The sequence below is a fragment of the Globicephala melas genome, chromosome 15 (assembly GCF_963455315.2).
Source record: "Globicephala melas chromosome 15, mGloMel1.2, whole genome shotgun sequence".
Classification (NCBI taxonomy): Eukaryota; Metazoa; Chordata; class Mammalia; order Artiodactyla; family Delphinidae; genus Globicephala; species Globicephala melas.
This window is the reverse complement of record NC_083328.1, coordinates 43,022,484-43,047,533: the sequence shown is the minus strand read 5'-3', so window position 1 is coordinate 43,047,533 and position 25,050 is coordinate 43,022,484. Positions and strand designations below refer to the sequence as shown.

The following is a 25,050-nucleotide window of genomic DNA, read 5'->3' as shown; positions in this document are numbered from 1 at the left end:
ATTAAAAAAAAAAAGAATGATTGCACTATAATTACAATTCAAGATTCCTGGTACATGTTAGAAAAATAAGACACAGAAAGTGGCAAGCCTTTGTTAGCTCCAAGGAGCTGTGGCTAAGTTTGAAAGCTTTCTCAAGTTGGGAATTTTCCATTGGGATAATTAGCTTTTTTTTTTTTCTCTTTTTTTCTTTTAAATGTAGCTCTGAAGTAGAGAAAAAGAAACATGAAGGTGTGAGTGAGAGAAGGCTTTGCCTATTCTGACGCTTCATTTTTGGTGTGGTTTGTTGCCATCCTATCATTGGTTGTGTGACATAGCTTCCAAAGGGGTTTTTTTAAGAGGGGAGAGGAGCAGCTTTATTGAGATATAATTCACATACCATACAATTCACCTGTTTAAAGTGTCCAGTTGAGTAGTTTTAAGCATATTCACCAAGTTTTGCAACTATCACAACAAGCAGTTTTAGAACATTTTCATCACCCCAGAAAGAAACTCTGTACCCTCCCCCCTCATTTTTCTCTAGCACTTCCAGCTCTAGGCAACCACCAGTCTGCTTTCTGTCTTTGTAGACCGGCCTGTTGTAGACCTTTCATGTGAATGGTGTGCTCCTCTGGGACTGGCTCTTCACTGCACATTATGTTTTTTGAAGGCTCGTCTACGTTGTAGTATGATCAGTACTTCATTCCTTTTTATTGTCTGATCTCCTCCATTGTGTGTGTACCTCCTTTATCATTTGATGGACGTTTGGGTTGTGTCCATTTTTGTCTGTCATGAGTAACGCTGCTGTGAACATTTGTGTACAGGTTTTTGTGTGGACTGATGTTTTCATTTCCCTTGGGTATGTACCTGGGAGTAGGATTTCTAGGTCACATAGTAACTATGTTTAACCCTTTGAGCAGCTGCCAAACTGTTATCCAAAGTGGCTTTTTATACAATTTGCCGCCTGCACTGGAGTATGTGAGGGTTCCAGTTTCCGTACATCCTCCCTGACATTTGTTAGATCTGTCTTTTGATTCTAGCCAGCCTAGTGGGAGTGAAGCGATAGCTCGTTTGTGGTTTGATTTGCATTTCTCTCATGGCTAATGATGTTGAGTATCATTCATTCATTCATTCATATTTTTGGCTGCGTTGAGTCTTCGTTGCCATGTGCTGGCTTTCTCTAGTTGCGGCGAGCGGGGGCTACTCTTTGTTGTGGTGCACAGGCTTCTCATTGCGGTGGCTTCTCTTGTTGTAGAGCATGGGCTCTAGAGCGCAGGCTCAGTAGTTGTGGCGCACGGGCTTAGTTGTTCTGCGGCATGTGGGATCTTCCCGGACCAGGGCTCGAGCCTGTGTCCCCTGCATCGGCAGGCGGATTCTTAACCACTGGGCCACCAGGGAAGCCCTGGGTTTTGTTTTTACTTTTAAGTCTGAATAAACATAGTGCTGAACTCTTGGATGTTAAAAGTGTCAAGATGTCTTTATCCTAATTTCCTTTGAAAAATATACTTCTCATTTCTCAGAATGAGTAAAACTTCAGTTTTCAAGCATGGAAAAGACTCTGGTTGAGGGTGTAAGCCCTGAGTCCTGCCACATCTGTATTTGAGTCTCAGTTCTGTGGCATCCTTGCTGTGTGGCTACTTTCTTATGCTTCAGTTTCCTCATCTGGACAGCAGGGATAATTAGAGTAACTCCTTTGAACAGCTGTTAAGGTTCTCTAAAGCTGGTCTGGCATATAGTAAGTGCTCATTAAATGTTTATTGTTTGAGGGAGGAGGGGAGGATTAGGGATGTGGATGGTTGTTATAGTAAAACTTAACCTCATTTTTTAATTTTTCTCAGAGGAAACACAAGAATAGAAGAAGCTTGTGAAATGTATACCAGAGCTGCAAATATGTTCAAGATGGCTAAGAATTGGAGTGGTATGTATAAAGTTTTTGTTTGTTTGCTTTTTAGGCAAATAACTTTAAAATCACTTTGAAGGAGGAAATGACTGTCTGCCTTCCCCTTAGAAAAACTGCTGGCTGTGGACCGGGAGAGGGGGGGCCTTGATCCAAGGGAACAAAGCTTGAAATCCTGGCTGAAGTTTAAGCATAGAGGCCGTGTCTGTTTTAGTGTCTGTAAACCATTTCATACAGTGGGCATGTGGTGATTAAAAAGACTTAAAGTTACTTGGATTTAAGAATAGTAATCTTTGCTTCTTATTAATGTGCTTAAATAAATTCAGTACCGCAAGGAATGAAAGTTGTAGTAAAACTTATTGAAAACAAGTAGGATAAACAGGAGAGTCTGTGTTTGTTTACCTAAACCTTGGTGGAGAATTTCTAACCATTCCTTACTCTGATAACTGGTTGTAATCCACTGAGAATGCAGCAGTGGGAGGTGTTATTTCTATAAACCCTGACAGACTCGTCAGTTTCTAACATAATGTTTTCTACTGGGGGAAATTACACAAAATAAAATCAGAATTCTTTTCGTTGTTCTGAGAGGGGATGGCTTTTTCTAACACTGATTTGAGAAACAAATTTATCCTCTACCACTGGAGAAAGAAGTTCTGTGCTGGGGCTTTTCTGTAGTGCAGGTGGAGACAGCCTTTGACAGGGCAGGATGTGGGTTTCCAGGCCCCTCGCACCTGCAGATGACCTGAGGCAGGGTCTTGCCCTCTCTAAGTGTGTCTCCCCGTGTGCTTTCCCAGCTTGATCGAGATGTCAGTGACACATCGCATCATGTAAGCGTGAGGTGTGCAGTGTGACGATTTCCCCCCTTGCTTCTAAGGCTGACACTTTAAAATCATTTCAGTGAAGAAAATGCTGTTGAACTGGATGACCCTAAAAGGTCTTTTCTGGCTGTAAAATTATTTTTATAGGTTTAGTTGTAGGTTAAAAAGGTATGTTCTATTTCCGAAGTGCATTTATACCTGAATTATAATGTATTTTAAAATGGAGGAGAAAAGAGTATTAGCATTCACATCTTTTGTTTGGTTCAGGTCCTGTAATCATACGTAAAAAGTGATCTTATCTAAAAAGACCCTTTATTTGGTGACCAGATGTTCTAAACTTTGGAAATGCCTTTCAGCAGGACATTACCGGTTATGTAACCGAGGGGGACGTGTGTGCTCTCCCCACCCTGACCCCAGTGATCTCTTGCCTGGACTGTTACCTCCCTGCTTCTTTACTTTCCTAGTGTGTTTTAATGAAGAAAACAAAGTAATCCCATTAAATCTTAAGTCAGGTCATGTTATTTCAAATCAGAACTACAGTCCTTCACGGTGCCCTTCAGGATCTACTCAATCTCCCATCCCCTCCCGACTCTGGACACTTCTCCTGCCCACCCACTCCTTCCCTGGCTCTTTCCTCTGAGGCTCTGCCTGTGCTGTGCCGTCCCTCTGGCACTCTCTTCCCTACAGTAGGGCGTGGCCAGTCCCTGTTTTTTCCAGGTCCTTCTACAAATGTCATCGTCGTCTTAGGTCTTTCCTGGCCGTCGCTTTTAAAGATAGCAGTCCTCTCTTCTGGGAAACCCCGTTCCCTTTTCTCCGATGCCCTTACCACCATCTAGCAAAAATAAATGAAGTACCTTTGTTCATTTGTATTGTCTGTGCTTTTATTATGTGCTGTTCCTCGCTAGAACATAAACCTTAGAAAGCCAAGGTGTTTCTGGCCTTTATCTCTGCTCTACCTACAGGCCCTGGACCAGTATGTGCAACACGATAGATACTCAGCATATTTGTGTAGTGAATTAATAAGTATTAGGTTCTTTGAATTTGGGATTAACAGATACACACCACTATACATAAAATAGATAAACAACAAGGACCTATTGTATAGCACAGGAAACTATACTCAATCTTTTGTAATAACGTATAATGGAAAAGAATCTGGAAATGAATAGATATATATATATAACTGAAACACTTTGCTGTACACCTGAAACTAACACAGCATTGTAAATCAGCTCTACTTCAATTTAAAAAATGGTTAAAAAATGAAATAAGAAACTGAAAAAAAATCAGGTTCTTTGAAATGACTTCCATGTCCTAGTGGTTGGTGATCATGGCACCACTGCATTTGTTTATAGTTTTAGAAGTTCTTTTATAAAGTAATTCATCTGCTACTCCAATTTTGAGAGGTCATCCTGGCAGGTATTAGATGTTTACAGTTGAGGAAATTGGGCCTGAGAAAGTGTGTAACTTTGTCTTTGAAGGAGCATGTATTAAACCACTTCCAAGTTTGGAGAGATGGAGCTGGCATTTTTAGCGGTGTTTGGAGTGAGTGCTCAGACTGAAAAAGTGAGCCAGCACCTAGTTTTGGAAGGTGGGAGTGTGAAATTGTACAATCAAAGCTCTTAATATTGTCTGGGGAGGACTTCCCTGGTGGCGCAGTGGTTAAGAATGCTCCTGCCAGTGCAGGGGACACAGATTCGAGCCCTGGTCCAGGAAGATCCCACATGCCACGGAGCAGCTAAGCCCGTGCGCCACAACTCCTGAGCCTGCGTGCCACAGCTACTGAAGCTTACATGCCTAGAGCCCGTGCTCCACAACAAAGAGAAGCCACCACAATGAGAAGCCCGCGCACCTCAACGAAGAGTAGCCCCTGCTCACCGCAACTAGAGAAAAGCCCGCACGCAGCAACAAAGACCCAACGCAGCCAAAAAAATCAATCAATCAATCAATTTATTAAAAGAAAAAAGATCATCCGGGGAAGTGGAGCCAACACGGCAGAGCCTGGATGCCGTGCTGTTATCCTCAGCCAGAGAAGGATGGACCACGATTGGTTCTGGGACGGCCAGCACAAACTGTCAAAAACTAAATTATTGGTGAGAGGGGGAGGATTCGGTTGTAAAAGAAACGATGACACTTAAACACAGCAAAGCACAGGTGTTCTCTAAGGACATTTACGTGTGATAATGACAATGGCCAACATGCGTGCAAGTGCCTGGGGCCAGGCTGTTGTGAGCGTTTTGCCTGGAAGGTCCAAGTGATGGCTACACGCTTCTGAGGCTGAGCCCATCAGAACCACTCTTCGGCCGCTACGTTCCTGAACTGCCACCGGGAAGTTCACAGCTGCCCATAGGACCTGGGTGCCTGCCCACCACCCTGGCAGTGGCTTGGCCCCTCCTCTGGGCCTCTGGGTTCACGATCCACCAAGGTAGGGGTCAAGGCCTGGCGGGCAGGCTTCTGCAGTCCCAGCTGCAGCCGCAGGCCAGTGTCTGCTTGGACTGGCAGGGCCCAGGCCATGCTGGTGGGTAAATATTTTCAGAAGTGCCTGGGTGCTCTTTTGTCTTGCACAGAGCAAGACTTGAATCTGGGCAGGCTGGCTCAGGGGTTTGTGCTGCCTCTTCTCCCTTGGGTGGAGGTCCAGAAACCACAGTGGGAATTACGTAGTTTCCTCTGGGAGTGTGGTTGGGACACGGAGAGCCACTGAAGCTTCAGTGGAATTGACTGTTCTGTTTCTGAAAAGAAATTTAAAGTAAATGTTTAATACCATCAGGGCTCTTAGGCGTCTGTCACTGTTTTTTATACTTTTCTGAATGTCTTTGAAACGTTTATGACTGAAAATTTTTTTTAAGTACCAGGAGGTTTTGTGATACTCTTGGTCGTGCCTTTCCTAATGGGGCGAGCTCTTCCTCCATCCCTGCTGGTCCTGACTTCCGACTCCAGACCCGCATCAGCCGCCCCCAGTCCTGGTTCTCCCCTGCGCTTGAGGACCTAGTGGTGAAGTGGGTTCATCCTCGTCCAGGTCCCATGCTGACCTTCACAGCCTCCTGGGCGGGCCTGACCTCTTCCGCCCCAGCCCGGTCCTTCCTCCTTCATTCCTCCGTTTCAGCCCCACCAGAAGCCACATTTCCTGATCCAGAACCTTTTCTGGAAGAGCTGAGTGCATGAACCTCTCACGCTGTGCCCCCGGACAGCACCCGTGTGACTACAGGGAAGTGTGCCAGTTCCACACCAAGTGGGACATGCACAGTTCAACCCCATGGGTCTCTGTCAGACTTTGTCATAAACTTAGGAAAGAGCTTTGACTTTAGAAATTGTGGGCCTCATCTTCATTCCTTGAGAGCCTGCTCTGGGAGCCTTTGTCGCTGTTTCTCCGGTGATGCCAGGTGAGCCAGTGGACGCACAGAGATGGGCGGTGCTCATCCTCGCCTGCGGGCCCTCCTGGCCTCATGCCTCCGCGGAGACACCCTGTTGGTGCGGGGCCTGTGCCGGGGACAGAGCTGAACACCCGCCGCCAGGCGGTCAGTGTGGAAGGAGGCCTGGGGCTGAGAGGAGCCCTTGTTGCTGTCCCCCTGGGTCCTGGGCGTCTTCGTGACCACCCAAGGTGCACTGGGTCACAGGCACGTGTGCTGCTGTCAGGGATGGGGCCTTCCCCAGGTGGGCGTGGGCCGGGCTCCTGGAGCAGGGCCGCTCTGCAGGGTGCTTGCTCCTCTGTGCTAACTGAGTCATTTATCTTCTTCAGCTGCAGGAAATGCGTTTTGTCAGGCAGCCAAGCTCCATATGCAGCTGCAGAGCAAACACGACTCCGCCACCAGCTTTGTGGATGCTGGGAACGCCTACAAGAAGGCAGACCCCCAAGGTGAGCAGCGCTCTGTCCCGTGCCCCCTGGACCTCACGCAGGTTGTGCTGCTAGAGCGAGATGCTCATGCTTCAGGACGGTGGAGATTTGGGGATTTTTAACTGCAATCAGCTGAAGCTTTTATGAGGCGAAATCTATTAAATTTATCCAGCTTAGTGCTCAACACCATTTTCTTGAACTCCATTGTGGAGGTGCGTTATGGACAGTTTTTTGGAAATTAGCGTTAATTTTATCTAAGTCTTACCTTAATTGTGTGAGTGTGTACATCGCTCACTAAAGGAAACGAGTGTTCCCTCGCTCCCGAATAGTGTGTGTGGAGATCCAGTTAATGGGAGGTCGTAAAATCCTATAGTTGAAAACAGCTTATTCACACAGCATTCATGTGACTTCTTTAAAAAGTGTTTTTCAAACACTTTAGGTTTTGAGGAAAGAATGATCTTGGGTATTTGAAGAGGTGAAGTTTTGCAGACGTTCTTTATTTTTGAGTTAGAGGAGCGCACACTTAGCGATTGAAGGCCTCATCTCCTCCCTCCACACGTGCACTGGTGGCTGTGGAACCTCCCTCCTTGTTTCAGCAGCCCGTTTCAACACAGAAATCCCAGCTCTTGTGAATATATCACACTGAAACAAGCTATTTCAAGGGCTGTGGTATAAGGATTAGCCACAGTTTAGTTTCCAAAGGGGAAAAACTGAGCACAGCCTAAGTGCACAGTAGAATCACCTCACATCAGTATTTCAGAGTGTGTTGCAGGCACTGAACCCCTGGCGTCAGGGTGTCTCACTGACCTGGGAAATGTTCTCACGGCAGCTGAGGAACCGTGGAGAGCCGAAATCTGAAATTCACAATACGTCAGTGCTCATAGAAATGCAGCCAGAAAACACAGGGAGGAAAAGGGCATCAAATTCCTAGCCGGGGGTTTGAGCGGGTCTTGTGGGTAGCTTTTCTATTTTTCTGTATTTTTAACGGCATAACAATCCACATTTCTTATGCAGCTTAGGGGGAAATTGCTTTTATTTTCACTAATCTACTTATCTTTCTGATCCTTCGGTCAGGCCTTTTCGCTCTGCTGCCTCTTTAGAGCAAAAGCAGTAAACTTGGAGCCGCCAACCGCTTGCCAGCGTTGTAAACGCCACCGTGTGGTGGGAAGCTGTTGGCTCACTGTTTCAGAAAATGAGTGTCATTAGCACTCTCGTTTATTAGATTTTTTCCTCCTGTTGGTATTTGTTAGTACACCGAAAGTTAGCGTCTTTTAACACTGTACAAAAAGTACTGTCTTTCAAAATTAATACATACACGTGATACCAGTGAGGAGTGCACTGCACTTAAGGTTTTAGTGGATAGATTGGCAGGTGTTGATGACACTTCCGTGGACAGGTTCCACAAGGGGCTGGACGTGTGTTTGCTTTTTGCCAACCACCCTGCCCCCGCCCCGCCCCAGCGGGGCCCCTTAGCCGTGTAGAAGCAGCCAGGAAGACAGGCTCAGCGAACCCTCTGACTGAATGGATTTTTCATTGTCTTTCTTGAATGCCTTCGCTTCAGAGGCTATCAACTGCTTAAATGCAGCCATCGACATTTACACAGACATGGTAAGACATGCCTTGCTTGAGCGGCCGTGGGGTGGAACCCTCGAGATAGCTCACAGTTAACCGGGATGTGACTGCTTTGTTTCCTCCCCAGGGAAGGTTCACGATCGCGGCCAAGCACCACATCACCATCGCGGAGATCTACGAGACGGAGCTGGTGGACATCGAGAAGGTGTGTGGACGGGGGAGGCGGCGGGCAGGGACCCCAGGCGCCCCTGCAGTGGGCTCATGAGGGCAGAGGGATGCGCGCGCAGACAGGGTCATGTGGAGACCTCGGGCTGGGGCAGGAGGGAGAGCCCTGCCAGCTCCCCAGGCTGCCTCCCTCCAACTGGGGACGGCGTTGATGTAAAACCGAGCGCCGTGGGAAGCAGGCGCGAGTCAGGGAGCGACGGCTTGCACTGTCTGGGGCGGACGCTGAGCTCTCAGAGGTCACCCTTCACCCCGTGCCTGCTGCTCGCGCTGGACCGTTGTCACTCTTGTCTCTCTTCCTCTCCTGTTTCACCTCTTCCCTCGGCTTCTGGAGCACGGCTCCCGCTTGGTTCTCTGCCCCCCACCCTTGGCAGGTTCCTCCTCTCTCCCTTTGGGGCTGGGTCCTCGTCCGCTCTCACTGTGCCCGCTCCCGTGCTCCTGTCTGTGCTCACGCAGCGTCGCAGCTTGAAGTGTCCCGTGTATGCTGGCAACTCGCCATCCTCGTTCGCAGGAGATCAGGTTGTTTCTCCACTGTTTCCAACCTTGCAGGTGGCCTCCTGCGCCCCACGGATTGGCCCCTCACCCAGCACCTTTCAGGCTCCCCTCTTCCTCGTCCCCCCTTGCTCTCCTGCTCCCCCTGCAGCAGCCACCCTGACCTGCTGACCCTCGCACAGGTGTTCTCTGCCTCAGGGTCTTTGCGCTGCTTGTCCCTTTGCCCTGAGCTCTTCTCCCACACGTCAGTTGTCCTTCAGAGCTTTGCTCATTTGTAACTGTGATGAGAAGTATCACAGCCACCTAGTTAAAACTGGGACCTCAGCCCTCGCGGGGACACACCCAGACGCCCTCCCACCTCAGTGGCCCCCTTACAGGCACTCTGATGGCCTGCTCACCGTCCCTGTGTTGCCGGCTCCCTCCACTGGAGTGGGTGCCCCACGTCAGCCCGAACCTTCCTGTGGTTTACTGGTGTGTCCGAGAGCCCAGGCTCTGATGAGTGAGCAGAGGATGCCCTCACTGTCACACTGCACCCGCCAGAGCAGACGGAGTCTCGGGCGGGGAGGCCCTCTCGGTACTGCAGTCAGACAGGCCTTGTTAACGTCGCCCTTTGACTTCATGCTGACGCCCCTTGTGGTCACACAGCTCAGAACTCTCTGGCTCGTTTCATGGACTTGGCTTTGAGCCGTTTTTGTCATACTGTGCCATGCTTTTCTGAGGCTGCCCTTAGACCTTGACTACATCAGGGCCGTACTCCCCGTCTCTGTGGGGAGCTTTTCTGCAGACCCAGGAGGAGGTGATGAGCCCCAGGCGCAGAGTCGGTGGCAGAGCAGGAGGAGCCGAGTCCGGTGGCTGGGGTGGCTCCACATCTGTACTGAGCTGAACCACCTTGCGGGGATGAGCGCCGCTGGGCAGAGCGTTTCTCCCGCCGAGGCCGCTGCGTCCGCTCCTGTCCTCGGTGGTCAGTCCTCTGTCTTCCGGGGTGGTCTTGGGCAGCCTCTTTACGACATGCGTCTCCAGAAGATTCAGGGTGGATAAACGACCTGTGGCGAACTCTTGTTTTCCTTCTTCTTGAACGAAGTTGACAGTTTGTCACGCACAGGAGCTTCTGCAGCCTGTCGCCCGCGGTGTTCTTGCCGTTCTGCAGGGTGCCCGTGGGCAGCACCTCCTGGCGCTTACGTGGGGCGTGTCACGGTGCGTCGTAAGAACCACATCACTCAGCACACGCGTGGGGCTCAGCTCGTCTTGCTGCCTCACGTTGGGCTCCTGTGTCTAGAAGCGTCCTCACCCTCGCCTGCCTGGCGGGACTCTCCAGGTTGTGTTGGTGGCGCGTGATGTTGCTTTGAAAAATCAGTTACACTGAGGCATCTTATGTCTGATTCATTATGTTTCTTCCCTGTTAACATGGCCGCGATGTGTTCCCTGGTTCACTCAGATTTTAGCTGGTGAACAAGGAAACGTGAAGTTCCATAAACTCACGATACTCCTTTGACTTCCAAGTAAAACATTAATATAATAATAATCAGTAATATTCGGTGACCCAGAGGAGCTCTGGCTCGTGTCCGTCTCAGCCCCTGGAGAACTGAGAACCTGATTTTGTGTTGTCTGTTACAGTGTAGGGTAAGTGTCTATGGCAGGTTCTCAGGGCGTAGGTTCTGAAAGGATGATCCCATCTGAAGGCTGTTTAAGGCTGTTTCACCTACAAAGTGGACTCTTGAGCTTGACTCTCAGCTGTTGCGTTTGCCTTAAGACTCCGCTGGTGAGCGCAGTCCTAGAGTCCGGTCTCTGCCTTCAGGGCCCAGTGTTCTCCAGCACCTCTCCACTTGATTGTTCGCGGCTCCCCCGTCTTCGGTGGAAGGCAACACCTTTACTCTGGATGACCCTTAGGCATCCGTGAGGGACGTCTGTGCTGCTGCAGCAGGCCACAGATCTGAATGGAATAGGGCGTCACACGTCTCTGAAATAACAGTCCACTGTCACTGCTTGGGGTTTGGCGGTCGTGGGGACGTCACTTGGGAACCAGGCCGACAGAAGGGCTGCCATCTTCAGTTTGCGGCTTCCAGCATCACTAGACGTGGCCCTTGCCTTCCAGCTCACGGGAAGGGGACAGGCCTGGAGAAGGCTGCAGAGTCAGATGTGTGGGTCACATCTGGAGGTGGCCCACAGCGTGTCTGCTTACATCCCATTGGGAAGGACAGGTCACCTGGCTGCCCCTAACTGCAGCAGGCCTGGGGAGACGGGGTGGCAGGGCGTTTGTTGGGTGGGAGGTAGGGAAGAAGAGATTTTGATGGACAGCAAGCCATCTGCTGGAAGCGCGTGCTTTCTTCTGTTCCCAAAATAAAGCAGGCCGGGTTGTGAAAGATTTGCTGCTGGAAAAGGTTTATTTATAGGAAAAATATCTGTGCAAATGTAGTTTTTGAATGCAACTCTTCAAACAAATAGTTTGAATAAAATGTGTGTGTGTTTGCAGGCTATCGCCCATTACGAACAGTCAGCTGATTATTACAAAGGGGAAGAATCCAACAGGCAAGTATTATTTTTCTTGATATAATTCAATGGGTTTTGTTACATGTAATAAAAGACAGACCTTCACTCTGCTCTGGGAGCCCCTTGCATCATACCACGTGAAGGTGCACTGAGCTGTCTTGTCATTTCTCCTTGGGAGTGTTTTCTCTCTGCTCTGGTTCTCGGTTTCAGCTCGGCTAACAAATGTCTGCTGAAAGTGGCCGCGTACGCCGCCCAGCTGGAGCAGTACCAGAAGGCCATCGAGATCTTCGAGCAGGTGAGGCTGCTGTCTGCGCAGCTTCCGGCAGAAGGCATTCTGAATCTTCTTTTTAAATTCAACTTTTGATTTAGTAATGATTTTTATTGAGATCTAATTCACGTATCATGTAATTCAGCCTCTTAAAGAGTGCGCATCGATGAGTTTGCGTATATGCACAAAGTTGTGTGATCAGCACCACTGCCTAGTTCTAGAATATTTCCATCATCGCACAAAGAAATCCCATCCTCCCCTCTTCCCAGTCCCGTGGTGTGTGAGTCCGTGGACCTGGAACCTCGGATATGGGGGGCCGACTGTGGGAGTTGAGCATCCATGGACACTGGTATCTCAGTGGTCCTGGAACCAGTTCCCCTTGGATACCACGGGGTGACTGTAATACTCCACAGCTTGGAGGGGTGACTCCAAACTGGATACCGAGGGGTGACTGTAATACTCCACAGTTTGTTTAACCGTTTATCAATTAATGGACATCTGGGCTGTTTGCATTTGGGGGTATCATGAATAATGCAGCTAAGAATATTTGTGTTCAGGTTTGGGGGGCATGTTTGCGGTTCTCTAGTTTATATATCGAGAATTGGGATTGTTGGGTCACGCGTCAAGTCCCTTTCTAACTATCTGAGGGAACTGCCAAATTGCCCCATCTTACATTCCCTCTGTCAGCGCACATGGTCCAGCTCTCCATGCTTCACTTGTTTTCTGTTGTAACAATAGCTACCCTAATGTGTGAAGTGATATCCCATTGTGTTTTCGGTATCCATTTCCCTAGTGATTAGTGATGTTGGGAATCTTTTCATGTGCTTAATGGTCATTTGTATACCTTCATTGTAGAAATATTTATTGAGTTTCTTTGTCCTTTTTTTTATATATAATTTTTTTTATTTATTTATTTTTGGCTGCATTGGGTCTTCATTGCTGCACTCAGGCTTTCTCTAGTTGCAGCGAGCAGGGGCTGCTCTTCGTTGTGGTGCGCGGGCTTCTCATTGCGGTGGCTTCTCTTGTAGCGGAGCACGGGCTCTAGGCACGCAGGCTTCAGTAGTTGTGGCGCACGGGCTCAGCTGCTCCACGGCATGTGGGATCTTCTGGACCAGGGCTCGAACCCGTGTCCCCTGCATCGGCAGACGGATTCTTAACTACTGTGCCACCAGGGAAGTCCCTCTTTGTCCCTTTTTGAATTGGGTTGTTTTTTTCTGTTGAGTTTTAGAAGTTCTTCATATATTCTGGATATTAATTTCTTATTAGATATGTGATTTGCAAATACTTTCTCCCATTCTGTGGGTTGTCTTTTTACTCTGTTATTAGTGACGCTTGATGCATAAAGTTTTAAGTCCTGATGAAGTCCAATTTGTCTTTTTCTTTTGTTGCCTGTGTTTTTCATGTCAGATCCAAGAAATCATTACCAAACCCAATGTCCTGAAGCATTTCCCCATGTTTCTTTTTAAGAGTTTTATAGTTTTAGTTCTTAGGTTTATGTTTTTCATCCATTTTGAGTTAATTTTTGTATGTGGTGAAGGTAAAAGGTCCAACTTCATTCTTTTGCATTTGCATGTCCAGTTTTCCCAGGACTGTTTGTTGAATACACTCTCCTTTTGCCATTGAAGGGTCTTGGCACCCTTGTTGAAAGTCATGTGGCCATATAAGTGAGGGTTTATTTCTGTGCTCTCTATTCTATTCTACTGGTTTTCTGTCTTTATGCCAGTACCACACTGTTTTGATTACTGTGGCTTTGTGTGGTAAGTTTTAAAATCAGGAAATGTGAGTCCTCAACTTGGTCCTTCTTTTTCAAGATTGTTTTGGCTATTTGGGGTCCCTTGCATTTCCACATGAATTTTAGGATCAGCTTGTCAATCTCTGCTAAAAAGTCAGCTGAGATTTTGATGAAAGTATTGTCATTTTGACATTAAGTCTTATAATCTGTGAACTCAGGGTGCTTTTGCATTTATTTAGATCATCTTTAATTTTGTTCAACAATGTTTTAGAGTTTTGTAGTGTGCAAGACTGGCATTTCTTTGGTTAAATGTACTCTAAGTATTTTATTCTTTTTGATGCTATGTAAATGAAATTGTTTTCTCAATTTTCTTTTCTGATTTTAATTGCTAATTTTATATACTGCAACTTTGCTGAACTTGTTTACTAGCTCTAATGAGTTTTTATGGATTCCTTAAGATTTTCTTTATACAAAATCATGTCCTCTGCAAGTAGCGATAGTTTTACTTCTCTGATCTGTGTGCCTTTTACTTCATTTTCCTGTCATTTGCTCTGGCTTGATCCTCCAGAACGATGATCAGTAAAAGTAGTAAGAGCAGACGTCCTTGTTTTGTTTCTGTCTTAGAAGGAACACATTCAGTCTTCCACCATTGAGTGTATGTCAGCTGTGGGTTTTTGCAGATGCCTTTTATCAGTTTGAGGAAGTTCTCTTCTCCTCCCAGTTGGTTGTTTTTATCATCAAAGCGTATTTGTTTTTGTCAGGTGCTTTTTCTGCATCTTTTGAGATGATCATGTGGTTTTTGTCCTTTGTTCTGTTAACATGGTGTCTTTCATTGGTTGATTTTTATCTGTTGGCCCAACCTTCCATCCTTGGGATAGAACCTGCTTGGTTGTTGAAAAGTTTCAGGGTCTCCAAGAGCACCTTCAGGTTTGATAATTCTCTGGAAGGACTCACAAAACTCAATGGAAGCTGCTGTATCACAGTGATGGTTTATTATAGCAGAAGGATGCTGACCCAGATCAGCCAGAGGAAGAGGCACAGAGAGGAGGTCAGGAGAGCCCTGAGTGTGAGCTTCCTGTTGTCCTGCCCAGACTGGGACTGTGGAACTGTGCAGACAGCACTGACTTCTCCCAACAGTGATGTGTGAAAGCATGTGTAGGGTATTGCCACCGGGGAAGAAACTCACCTGAACATGGTTGGCCTTATTCTGCAGTCCCTCCATAGGTTGAGCTAAACTACATGGTCTAAGACCCCTGGGTAAACAAAAACACTCTTTCAGGCAGGACATTCCAGGGGCTTAGAGATTATCTACCAGGAATCATGGGCAAAGGCACTTTGGACAGAATTAATCCTTTACTACATAGTTATGGAGTGTAATCCTTTTTGTAAGTTGCTAGAATTAGTTTGCTAGTGTTTTGTTCAGGATTTTGCATCTGTATTCATAAGGGATATTGACCTTTAATTTTCTCTTGTAATGTCTCTGTCTGGCTTTGGTAGCCAGGTAATACTGGCCTCAGAATGAGTTAGAAAGTGTTCCCTCCTCTTCTTTTTCTGGAAGAGTTTGTAAAGGATTGGTGTTAATTCTTTAGACATTTGGTAGAATTCAGTGATTTTGCTCTGTGTTCTGTTTTCAGTTTCATTGATTCCTATTGTTATCCTGATTTCTATCCTATTTTCTTCAGATTTATTTTGCTCTTCTTTTTTAGGGTACTGAGGGTAGAAGCTTAGCTAATTGATTTTCCTCTTTATCGTGTGGGCATGTTTAGTGCTCTCAGTTTCCCTCTAAGTGCTGCTTTGACTGTGTCTCACAGTTCTGTTACATTGTTTTATTTATTTTATTTATTGATTTTCATGGATTATTTATCAGTGTTTTGTTTAATTCCCAAGTGTTTGGAGGTGTTCCTGTTATCTTTCTGTTGTTGATTTCTAGTTTGATTCTGTTGCGGCTGGAAAATACACTCTGTGTGATTTCAATTCTTAGAAGTTTGTTTTATGGCCCAGAATATGGTCTTGGCATATATTCTGTGGTTCTGCTGTTGCTGGGTGGTATGTTCTATAAATGTTGATTAGCTCCTCTTGGTTAATGGCGTTGTTGAGTTCTTCTGTATACTTGCTGATTTTCTACTTCTGTTGTTGAGAGTGGAGTGTTACAGTCTCTAACTATCACTGTGGATTTGATTATCTCTCATTACTGTCAGTCTTTGCTTCACAATATTTTGCAGCTCTGTTTGGTGCATACATATTTAGGATTGCTGTGTCTTCTTGTTGGGCTGACCCTTTTATCATTATATAGTGTCCCCCTCTGTCTCTGGTAATTTTCTTTGCTCTGAAGTCTATCTGATACTAATATAGCCTCTCCTGCTTTCTTTTGGTTAATGTTTACATGATATATCTTTATGCATCCTTTTTCTTTCAGCCTGCCTATATTGTTATAATTGAAGTGTGTTTGTTGTAAACAGCACAGAGTTAGGTCATATTTTTAATCTACTCTGCCAGTTTCTGTCTTTTAATTGGTATGTTTAGACCATTCACATTTAATGTAATTATTGACGTATTAGAACTGAAGTCTGCCATTTTATTTTTTTGTTTTCTGTTTATCCTCTGTTTTCTGTTTTTCTGTTTCCTTTTTCCTACCTTCCAGGGGGTTTTTGATTACCTGTAGTGTTTTTGGGTGTATCTCTTTAAATAGCTTTTGTAGTGATTGCTATAGGTATTATATTTACATAAAGTATCACAGGCTAATGATGTCATCATTTTTTCAGTTCCAGTGAAATACAGAAATCTTACCTTACTTTCTGTTCCTTTATCCTCCCCCATTCAATATATAACTGTCTTTAATATTTCCTCTACACACTTTTAGAAACACATCAGTCACTGTTACAATTTTTACTTCAATCATCCAACTTAATTTAGAAAACTCAGGAGGAGGAGAAAAGCCCATTGTATTTTCCCATATTTTGCTTAATGTGTTCTTTCTTCCTGATGTTCCAGGATTCCTTCCTGTATTTTGTTCTACTTAGAGAACAACCTTTTGCTATTCTTTTAGGGTAGGTCTGCTGGCTAAATATTCTCTTGGTGTTCCTTCATCTCGGAATGTTTTGATTTCCCCTTCATTCCTAAAGCATATCTTCCCTGGGTATACAATTCTGGGTTGACAGCTCTTTTCTTTTCAGTGCTTGAAAAATGTGCCCTTACAACCAGCGTGGTTTCTAATGAGAAGTTTGCTCTCATTCAAGCTGTTTTCCCTGTAGGTGAGGTGGTGTTTCTTTCTGCTACTTTCAAAAAGTTTTTCCTTTGTCTTCAGTTTTCAGAAGTTTATGTGGCTTAGCATGGGTATCTTTGCTTTTATGCTGTTTGGATTTCAGTAAACTTCTGGAATCTGTAGGTTTATGTTTGTTTCTTGCCAAATTTAGGAACTTTTCAGCCGTTATTTCTTCAAGTGCTTTTTTAGCCACTCCCTCTTTCTCTCCCCTTCTGTGGCTCAGACAGCCCAGATGTTATGCCTTGTTTTATCATCCTATATGTCCCGATGCTCTGCTCCTCTTTTCTGGGTCTGTCTGCTCTCTGATGTTCAGACTGAGTAATTTCTAATGTTCTACCATCAGTTCACTGAGTCCTTCCTGTGTTCCATGGGATCTGCTGTTGAACCCATCCACTTTTTATGTCAGTTATTGTGTATTTCAGTTCTGAAGTTTCCACTCATTTCTTCTTTGTATCTTCTGGGGTTTCTTTTTTTTTTTGCGGTACGCGGGCCTCTCACTGTTGTGGCCTCTCCCGTTGCGGAGCACAGGCTCCGGAAGTGCAGGCTCAGCGGCCATGGCTCACGGGCCCAGCCGCTCCGCGGCATGCGGAATCTTCCCGGACCGGGGCACGAACCCGTGTCCCCTGCATCGGCAGGCGGACTCTCAACCACTGCACCACCAGGGAAGCCCTCTTCTGGGGTTTCTTACTGAGAATTTTTCTTCATTGATGCTTTGGTTTTCCTCTGGTCTCAAGCAATTTTCTAATGGCTTGTGGAAGCATTTTAGAAAGGCCCCTTTAAAATCTGTTAGATAAGTCTCACATCTCTGCTATGTGAGAGCTGTTGTTTATTAGTTGTCTTTTTTTTAATTTAATTTTATTTTTTTATACAGCAGGTTCTTATTAGTCATCCATTTTATCCACGTCAGTGTATACATGTCAATCCCAATCTCCCAATTCATCCCACCACCACCACCACCCCGCCGCATTCCCCCCTTGGTGTCCATACGTTTGTTCTCTACATCTGTGTCTCAATTTCTGCCCTGAAAACCGGTTCATCTGTACCATTTTTCTAGGTTCCACATATATGCGTTAATATACGATATTTGTTTTTCTCTTTCTAACTTACTTCACTCTGATTAGTTGTCTTTTTTTCATTCAACTTGAGATGTTCCCTTTTCTTGGTATTGCAAGTGAGTTTTAATTAAAAACTGGATATTTGTACATTGTGTTATAAGACAGGGTCTTGTTTAAACCTCCACTCTCAGCTGGTTTTCTTTGGCGCTGAAGGGGTGTGGCCTCGCTCCTGCCAGGTGGAGGTAGGGTTCAAGCTCCCCACCTGACCGCCTGGTTACCATCAGGTAAAGGTGAATCCATGCCCGCTGGGAGATGACGGGGCCTCTTTCTCACTGGGAGGAGGTGACGCAGTCCCCACGTGGTCTCCAGTGCCTTTGTGATGGGGGTGCAGGCTGGCTCCTGCTCTGGCCTCCTTGGCAGGAGAGTGGGGCTCTCCCAGGAGGATGGGCGTCTTGTCTTCCTCTTTGGCTTTTGCTGCTGTGAGTGGCGTGGATCAAAGCAGGTGTCATCTAAACATTTTCTGTCTTGCTAGCTGCCCCTCTCCTGGTCCTCTGGCTGGAGAAAGCAGGCTTTCATCTATTCTCTCTCTTTCTTTCGCTGCACCCACCGGCATTTATGGGTTGCTGGCTTTTTCTGTTCCAAGTCAGGGATTTATGCAAGAAAAAGAAAAACCAGGGAACTCCCTGCCGTGTTTGCCCTGTGTCCCTGGCTTGTCTGCTCTTCTCTCCACCTTTCAGTCTCCCTATGTTAGTTTCATATAAAAGATCCAGGGCTTTTAGTTGTACTTAGCAGGAGGGACAGAGGACAGCATGTCTGTTCCATCCTCCTGGATGTGGAATTCTGCTGAGTCGTTTTTAACAGGTCATCACTTTATGTCTTAAATATTGTCTTTTTGTCTAGTAACATTTCTGGTACATGGCTTTGGGTTAAAAGAATGGATTTCATAGCTTAACTAACGTAAGATGCAGAGTACTTGCTAAAGGGTAGATGAGGGTCAGCATGCCTAGTGTAGGAGGGCAAACCTTTTCACTCTGACCCCACTTTCTCTGCCTAGATTGGGGCCAACACCATGGATAACCCTTTGTTGAAGTACAGTGCAAAGGATTACTTCTTTAAAGCTGCCCTCTGTCACTTCATAGTGGATGAGCTGAATGCCAAGGTGAGGGGCCCTGTGGTGTGGGTTCTGATGCGCTTCACCCCTAAGCACAGGTGCTCAGCCGTTGTCCATGATACCAGCTCAGAGGAAGACTGTGCTGCGTACATGAAAAGCAACATGGAGGGTGATACTCTGACCCTGTCCTGGCTGTACTACCGCAGCTGGAGTGACAGCTGCTGAGGCTCTTCTCTTAAGTGAACGCCCCCTGGGGGCCACACTTCCTTCAGTAGTTTTGGTTTAAAGAAATTAGGGGCTGAGGGGAGACAGTAAAAGCAGAATCGTGTCGTTTTTTTAAACTCAGAAATGGAGTTGGGGTGAGGGTTGGGAGAAAAGCCAAGAGAGAGCTGGAGGTGGAGGCAGGGACAGGGCCGCCTTGGTGTCCTCGGGGTCGGGGTTAGGGCCCCGGACTCCGGGCAGAGCCTCCTCCAGTGCGTGAAAATAGACGCCTGCTCTGGGAGGTCCGAACATTGGATCTGGCTCACGTGGTCTTCCCCACAGCGACCTCATTCGGAAAAACTGGTTTAGAAGTTTATTCTTAACTGAAATTGAAATTCACAATCAACAGGTTTGATCAACACAGGTTGATTTTGATGTTGAGTCTGATAATTAAGTAGGATGTAAATAAATCGTACTGAAGTTAGTAGAATGTCAAAGCTTCGTTTCCTGGTTCAGTGACTCAGGTGTTAACGAGTGGTTTTCTTTCCCAGCTTGCTCTGGAGAAATACGAGGAAATGTTTCCGGCGTTCACTGATTCGAGAGAATGCAAGTTATTGAAAGTAAGTAGGTGGGGCTGGGATACAGTGACGTTTTCATCCTGTGAATCCGCTCACTGAGCAGCCCCGTGCCTTCCTGCTCTTGCACACTAGGCCTCAGGTGCCGTTAGGGTCAGGCGCACACTGCTCTTAACCTGGCGGGTCAGGCACGTTAGCACAAGGCTGGATCCCTGACTCGGGGTAACTCTTGACTTGTATTTGGAATTTTCCCCAGTTTTGTAAGTCATTTGGCAACATCAGTTAGTGTGATATGAAGGCTATTTTGTATTTATAGTATCCATTCATAGACGGAACTTTTTAGCCTACCAAACTAATTTTTCTGTATTTATGTTTCCAGAAACTTCTAGAAGCTCATGAAGAGCAGAACAGTGAAGCTTACACGGAAGCAGTACGTTCACTTTTGGGATTTAGCATGTTCTCTGAAAGTTTACGTTACAGAAACAACTCCTTTTCATCGTATAAATGCTGAACATTTATTTGGACATTATTGCACTATACCTACATTGTGTTTTCCAAAAGGCATGTTTTTCGATCCCACCAGCCTTCACAATCAGACAGTTCTATGAGCTGTGCTGAATTTAGCTGTGAGGCAAATATACATCACATAATGTTATGACTTGTTTGGATGTTTTCTATGGAAAATAATCTGATATATAAATAAGTGTCAAGTAAAATCAGTGAAATCTAATCACTTAAATTTAAAACATGAAAACAAAGCAATGAGAGTTTGCTATATCCTTGGCCTAAAGTAAATGGGAAAATTATTTTTACATTCATCAATTTCCTGTTTTCCCATCTTTTTCCATCTTACGTTCATAATCAAGTGAATTTCTTAGTGTCCTTCATTAAGTCATCCATCCTGGCTTTGAAGCAATAGTGGGAAGGCGAGGTTTCCCCTTTAACTTTTGCTGCCAAACCCTCTTCATCCTATGAAAGTCCATTCTTCGATAACTTGTGGAAATGAGTTAAAGGAATTCTGCTTCCACATGTTCCCTTGCTGCAAATGCGTTTGTTTGTGTTCAGTGGATACTGGAGCCACATTACTTTTCCATGTCCCCTTGTTCTTATGCAGGGTCTCATGTCCTTTGTCACGCTAAACGTGCTCTTCGTCCAGTAGGCGGTTATGGAGTTTTGCCATTGCATGTTAGCATAAGAGCAATATAAAAAAAGTTTTTAATGAAGAAAGTTGCAAGCTTGAACGAATGATTTTAAATGAAGAAAGTTAATGTTTAAGCAGTGTGGGGCAGTGTAGTTCTGTGTTTGATTGTATTTCCATGGAATGATTCCTGTTCCTCTTCCCTTAAACCAGGTGAAGGAATTTGACTCGATATCCCGCCTGGACCAGTGGCTCACCACCATGCTGCTGCGCATCAAGAAGTCCATCCAGGGGGACGGGGAAGGAGATGGAGACCTCAAGTGAAGCGCTGTGTCTCTGTGGCATGCCGCCGAGTCCTCTTTAGTTTCGTGTTAGGGCCAGTGATCCTTATGGGATGCCCATTCAGTGGCTTCATTTTGTTGCACATGAGCCTGATGATGTGTGTGTGTTTAAGCCGCCATGTGTGTCACCGTGCAGTGGATGGATGGGCGGCTCCTGTGTGTATTGCGAGTGTGACAGGCTGTTTCCCGCTCGTCAGTCCCCAGAGTTTTCCGAGAACTGCTTCCGAAACCTACTCCTGTTATTTTGATACATGCAGAGCTCCTGTTTAATTTTGCCACATATTTTTATGTCCTTTTTCCTGGATTTGAGTACCCAGCCCAGTTCTAATAGACGCTTTGCATGTTCTCCGTGAACTTGCACCTGGATGGATTCTCTAAACGTGTGTGTTTAGTGTAGGATCGTTGTTAGGAGCGCGTTTATGACTTTCCTCGTGAGAAATTATTTATCCTTTTTGTTGTCTTGTGATTCTTTTGACGGTGCTAGTGACCAGTTTCTTTGCTTTCTATATCGTTCCGTAGGTAATGTGCGTGTGAGAATTCAGATCAGCCGGGCCTGCCAGCCGCTTACAGTGGGAAAAGAGGGAGCTTCCTGGCACTGCCTGGTTATGTGTGTGGACGCGTGTGGAGGTGGGCCTGATCTTACATACAAGTGCACACACATATAAGATCTAGAAGACTTGGGCATTTTCCTTTCCTGCAGATGGCGTCCACTTTTAGTTGGGGCGGGACCCTTGCTTCATCTTCACAGGAAGGTGTTTGAACGGGCACATCCCTTTACTTCTGTGTTCACACACTTCTCCACGCTGAGAGGGCGCCTCGTGTGCCCTCTCACATACGTGCTCACCAGGGCTGGGAGGTTACCTCAGTCGGAGCTTGTGTGTCATTAATTTTAATTTTTAATTGTGTGTCATGTTCATTTTATCCATTAATTGGATGTGATGGGCTTGGTAGGCTGAGTACGGTACAGAGGTTTGCTGTGCTGAGTCAGGAAAAGATCCCCAACTAGCTTCTGAGGGGACCTGCGCTTAGCTGATGGAGTTGTTCTAGCTTGTGTGTTTGAGTTCTGTCCTATTATTTTGGCTTATATATGTGCTCTGTTTTCCTGTGAACTTGATCCCTGCACATTGTTATGTGCTGACATCGTACTTTAGACGTGGTCTTGTTTCCTGAATCTCCTGTGTCCATATTTTTAGGCATAAATGATTTATGTTTGATATGTGTTAATTGCCAGGTAATGACAGTGTTGACAGATAAGTGGAATTTCCTGTGCCCTGTCAACGTTAGCTGGTATTTGAATGGTGTTTGCATTTTTGGACGGTCCTCGACTGGGATTGGTAGCTGCTGTTGGGCAGAAATAGAGGGTGTGCCTAGGCTGAGGGCTGAGCGGGGAGGAAGGCTTGGGGATGGGTAACAGGTCCGTCTGGGATGAAGCAGAAAGTGGCAGGAAAGGAGGCTAAGAAGGGCCAGCTGGGACCCGGTCATGGAGCAAGCCCTGTGGGCAGCCGTGAGGATTCGGTGGCCGTAGTTGCGGGGTCACTTGTGCAGGCTGGGCTGGCTGGTGGAGAGGCAGGGCAGTCATGTCACAGTGTTGGCTGAGGGCAGCAGGAACAGACCAGGAGACGCAGGCGCTCTGACCTTGGGCCCTGGCATCCGATGAGGATTCCTTCCTTCCTTCAGAGGTCTGGGACTCTTAAAAGAAAGCTGGCTGTCAGCTACGGTACATTTGGGATGGAGCCGCTTGGTGCTTCTCCGCTTCCTGTTGGAACTATGGAAAAACGCTTGGAGAGAAAAGTGGGGTTTTGTTGCTCTACCTAATCCAGTGCCAACCGGCCAGAAGCACTTGGGTGAGAAGAGTGTGGGGCCTGTGTCCTCCGGCTGCAGATCTGTGCCACCTGAGCGGCTGTAACCCTCGCCGCCAGCGTGTGCGCTCTGTCGTTAGTCTGGAAGCTTTGTTCCCACTTGTTAAAGGAACCTGGTCTGACCATGTAAAGTAAAAAGCAAATGATGTCTTTTAAGGCAATTTATTAGCTTTTCATCCTGCACCCCTGACAGAAGACCTGTGGTTTTGAGAAATAGTATTGGCAGCGTTTTGTCACATCAGTTAGAGTTGCTTGTGTTGAAATGAACACTGGGATCAGTGCCTGGGTTAAGATGTTTTTGTTTTTAATATTTCACGTGAAAAAGAGTAAAATATAATTGTAATGGCTAGAGCAGACCTGCCAGAACGTAACAGGAAAATGAGCAGAAAAAAGTCCCATTAACAGTATCCAGACTTTCTCCCTTGAAGTGTTCCGTCAAAGTGGGCAGTGCTGTGACTCAGAGCCCGGGTCAGGTTTCCAGGACTTACAGATCGTTATTTGTGAACAAAGTATAATGACTATTTATGTTACAGGCCTTGTGTTTTAGCAGATCGTGTTTAGTGCATTGTCAGAATGAGTTAAAATTTCTTACAGGAAAGCTTTGCTTTTTGTGGCAACGTTTTTATAGCTTATGTGAATTCCTTTTTTATTTAATGATTTGAAAACAGTATTCTTGCAGTCGTGACCATGTGTGATGATGTCCCTGTAAACCTTTATTGTTTCCTCTGATACTGTGCAGTTAAGATGCCCAGAGGCAACCCCCGTGGCTTTCTCAGGGCCTGTGGCACGCAGCCTGCCTCCCGGGGCCCCAGCCTGGCGCGGCCTCTCCTCCCCCGCGCTGTCGCGGAGGTTGTATTATGAGAACTCATCCTGTGATGATAAATCCACCTTCGCAAAGAGCCTGTGTGTTTCATGTGAACCTGTACAGTAAATAAAGTCGAAGTTGTGAACGGTATGGTGAGTTTCCTGGTTGGTTTGCACAGGTCGGGAGTGGCTTCCTGTCCTGGAAGGTGTCCCCCGGGGTTCAGGGCAGTGGGCAGCAGCCGTCCGGGCTCTGCAGGCTCCCCGTTCCCATCCCTCCTGCTGCCTGGTCAGGGATCTCACTGGCAGGCTTCAAGGAGGAGTGGCCCCTAGGAGACCTCAGAGCGGGAGGCCGGGGGCCCGAAGCCCCATCTCCCTTGGTGGAGCTACGTTGACTTGGTGCTGTCAGCGGGCCTTGTTCAGGTCCCTCAAAGATCATTTGAGGCAAATTCAAAATGAATGGTCGAACAGGCCGTCCCATCTAGGAATTCTGCCAGGTTGTTGATATTCAGGGTTACTTTCTCATTCAAATGTCTCTTCTGTTTCCTAACAGAAGCTCCCGTGGTGGGTTTTGCCAGCCTCGGTGAGGGTCCCAGAGGCCCGTGCAAACTGGTGGAGGGAAGTGGGCAGTTCCCGGAGCTCAGCTGGGGGGTGACGGATGTGCCAGGCGGCCCTGTGCCCGCATCCATCTGCCCGTCTTGGTGCCTGTGGACAAATGGACTTTCGCCTGAAATAATGTTACTTAGAGTGACAGGAACACCATCAAGTTCAGTTAAGGGGACAGGCACTTGCTTGGTCTCAAAAAATGTCCCTGCTCTGGCAAGATACACAACAGGTAAGAATTAAATGATAACTTGCACTCAAATTGGTCAGTTTAGATGATCACCTTTGGCAAAACCACATTTCTGTGAAGATCACCTTTAATAAAGGTTTTACCCCACCACTTGGCCAATTTTGTTTTCAAACTGTACAACAAATTTTGGTTAAAAGCAGAGGCAGGGGAGCTTTGGAGTCTGGGCTGAGAGCGTCTCCCACACGATGGTTGGAAGGCGTGAAATCGCCGCCTTGGTGTGGCCTGACCTAATCGTCTGGGGCTGACAGTCACGTGGCAACAGAGCACCTGGATGGGGAGAAACGAAGACACCCCACAAATCCCCGAGGTGAGATGCATCTTCGGCAGGGTTTGGGGCGGCAGCCCTCTTGTCCCCTCTCGGGAAGCAGAGAAGTGACCGTAGATGGAGGAGCCTCTGAGGCACAGAGTCACCGTGGCTGCAATGAGGCTGGGCCCCTCCCCGCCGCCTGGCACCAGCTACCGAGGCCGAGCGCATGCGGGGCCAGGCCTGTCCTGTGTCAGGAACACACGTGCAGTGCACGGAGGTGGAGAGACTCCAAGAACCAGGGAATTAAGCTA

The 25,050-nt window shown here is 46.7% G+C and overlaps 1 protein-coding gene across 1 annotated transcript in view; it reads left to right on the top strand.

Moving 5' to 3' along the window:
- Positions 1 to 23,793, top strand: part of NAPB (NSF attachment protein beta) — a 38,473-nt gene extending 14,680 nt beyond the window's left edge. The window contains exons 2-11 of the mRNA XM_030872495.2: positions 1,815 to 1,894; positions 6,428 to 6,544; positions 8,085 to 8,131; positions 8,223 to 8,300; positions 11,280 to 11,335; positions 11,507 to 11,591; positions 18,668 to 18,772; positions 19,477 to 19,545; positions 19,880 to 19,930; positions 20,852 to 23,793. Of these exons, the coding sequence (XP_030728355.1) occupies positions 1,815 to 1,894; positions 6,428 to 6,544; positions 8,085 to 8,131; positions 8,223 to 8,300; positions 11,280 to 11,335; positions 11,507 to 11,591; positions 18,668 to 18,772; positions 19,477 to 19,545; positions 19,880 to 19,930; positions 20,852 to 20,962 (799 nt within the window). The 3' untranslated portion in view covers positions 20,963 to 23,793. The remainder of the gene's footprint in view (positions 1 to 1,814; positions 1,895 to 6,427; positions 6,545 to 8,084; positions 8,132 to 8,222; positions 8,301 to 11,279; positions 11,336 to 11,506; positions 11,592 to 18,667; positions 18,773 to 19,476; positions 19,546 to 19,879; positions 19,931 to 20,851) is intronic.
- Positions 23,794 to 25,050: the final 1,257 nt, after the last annotated feature.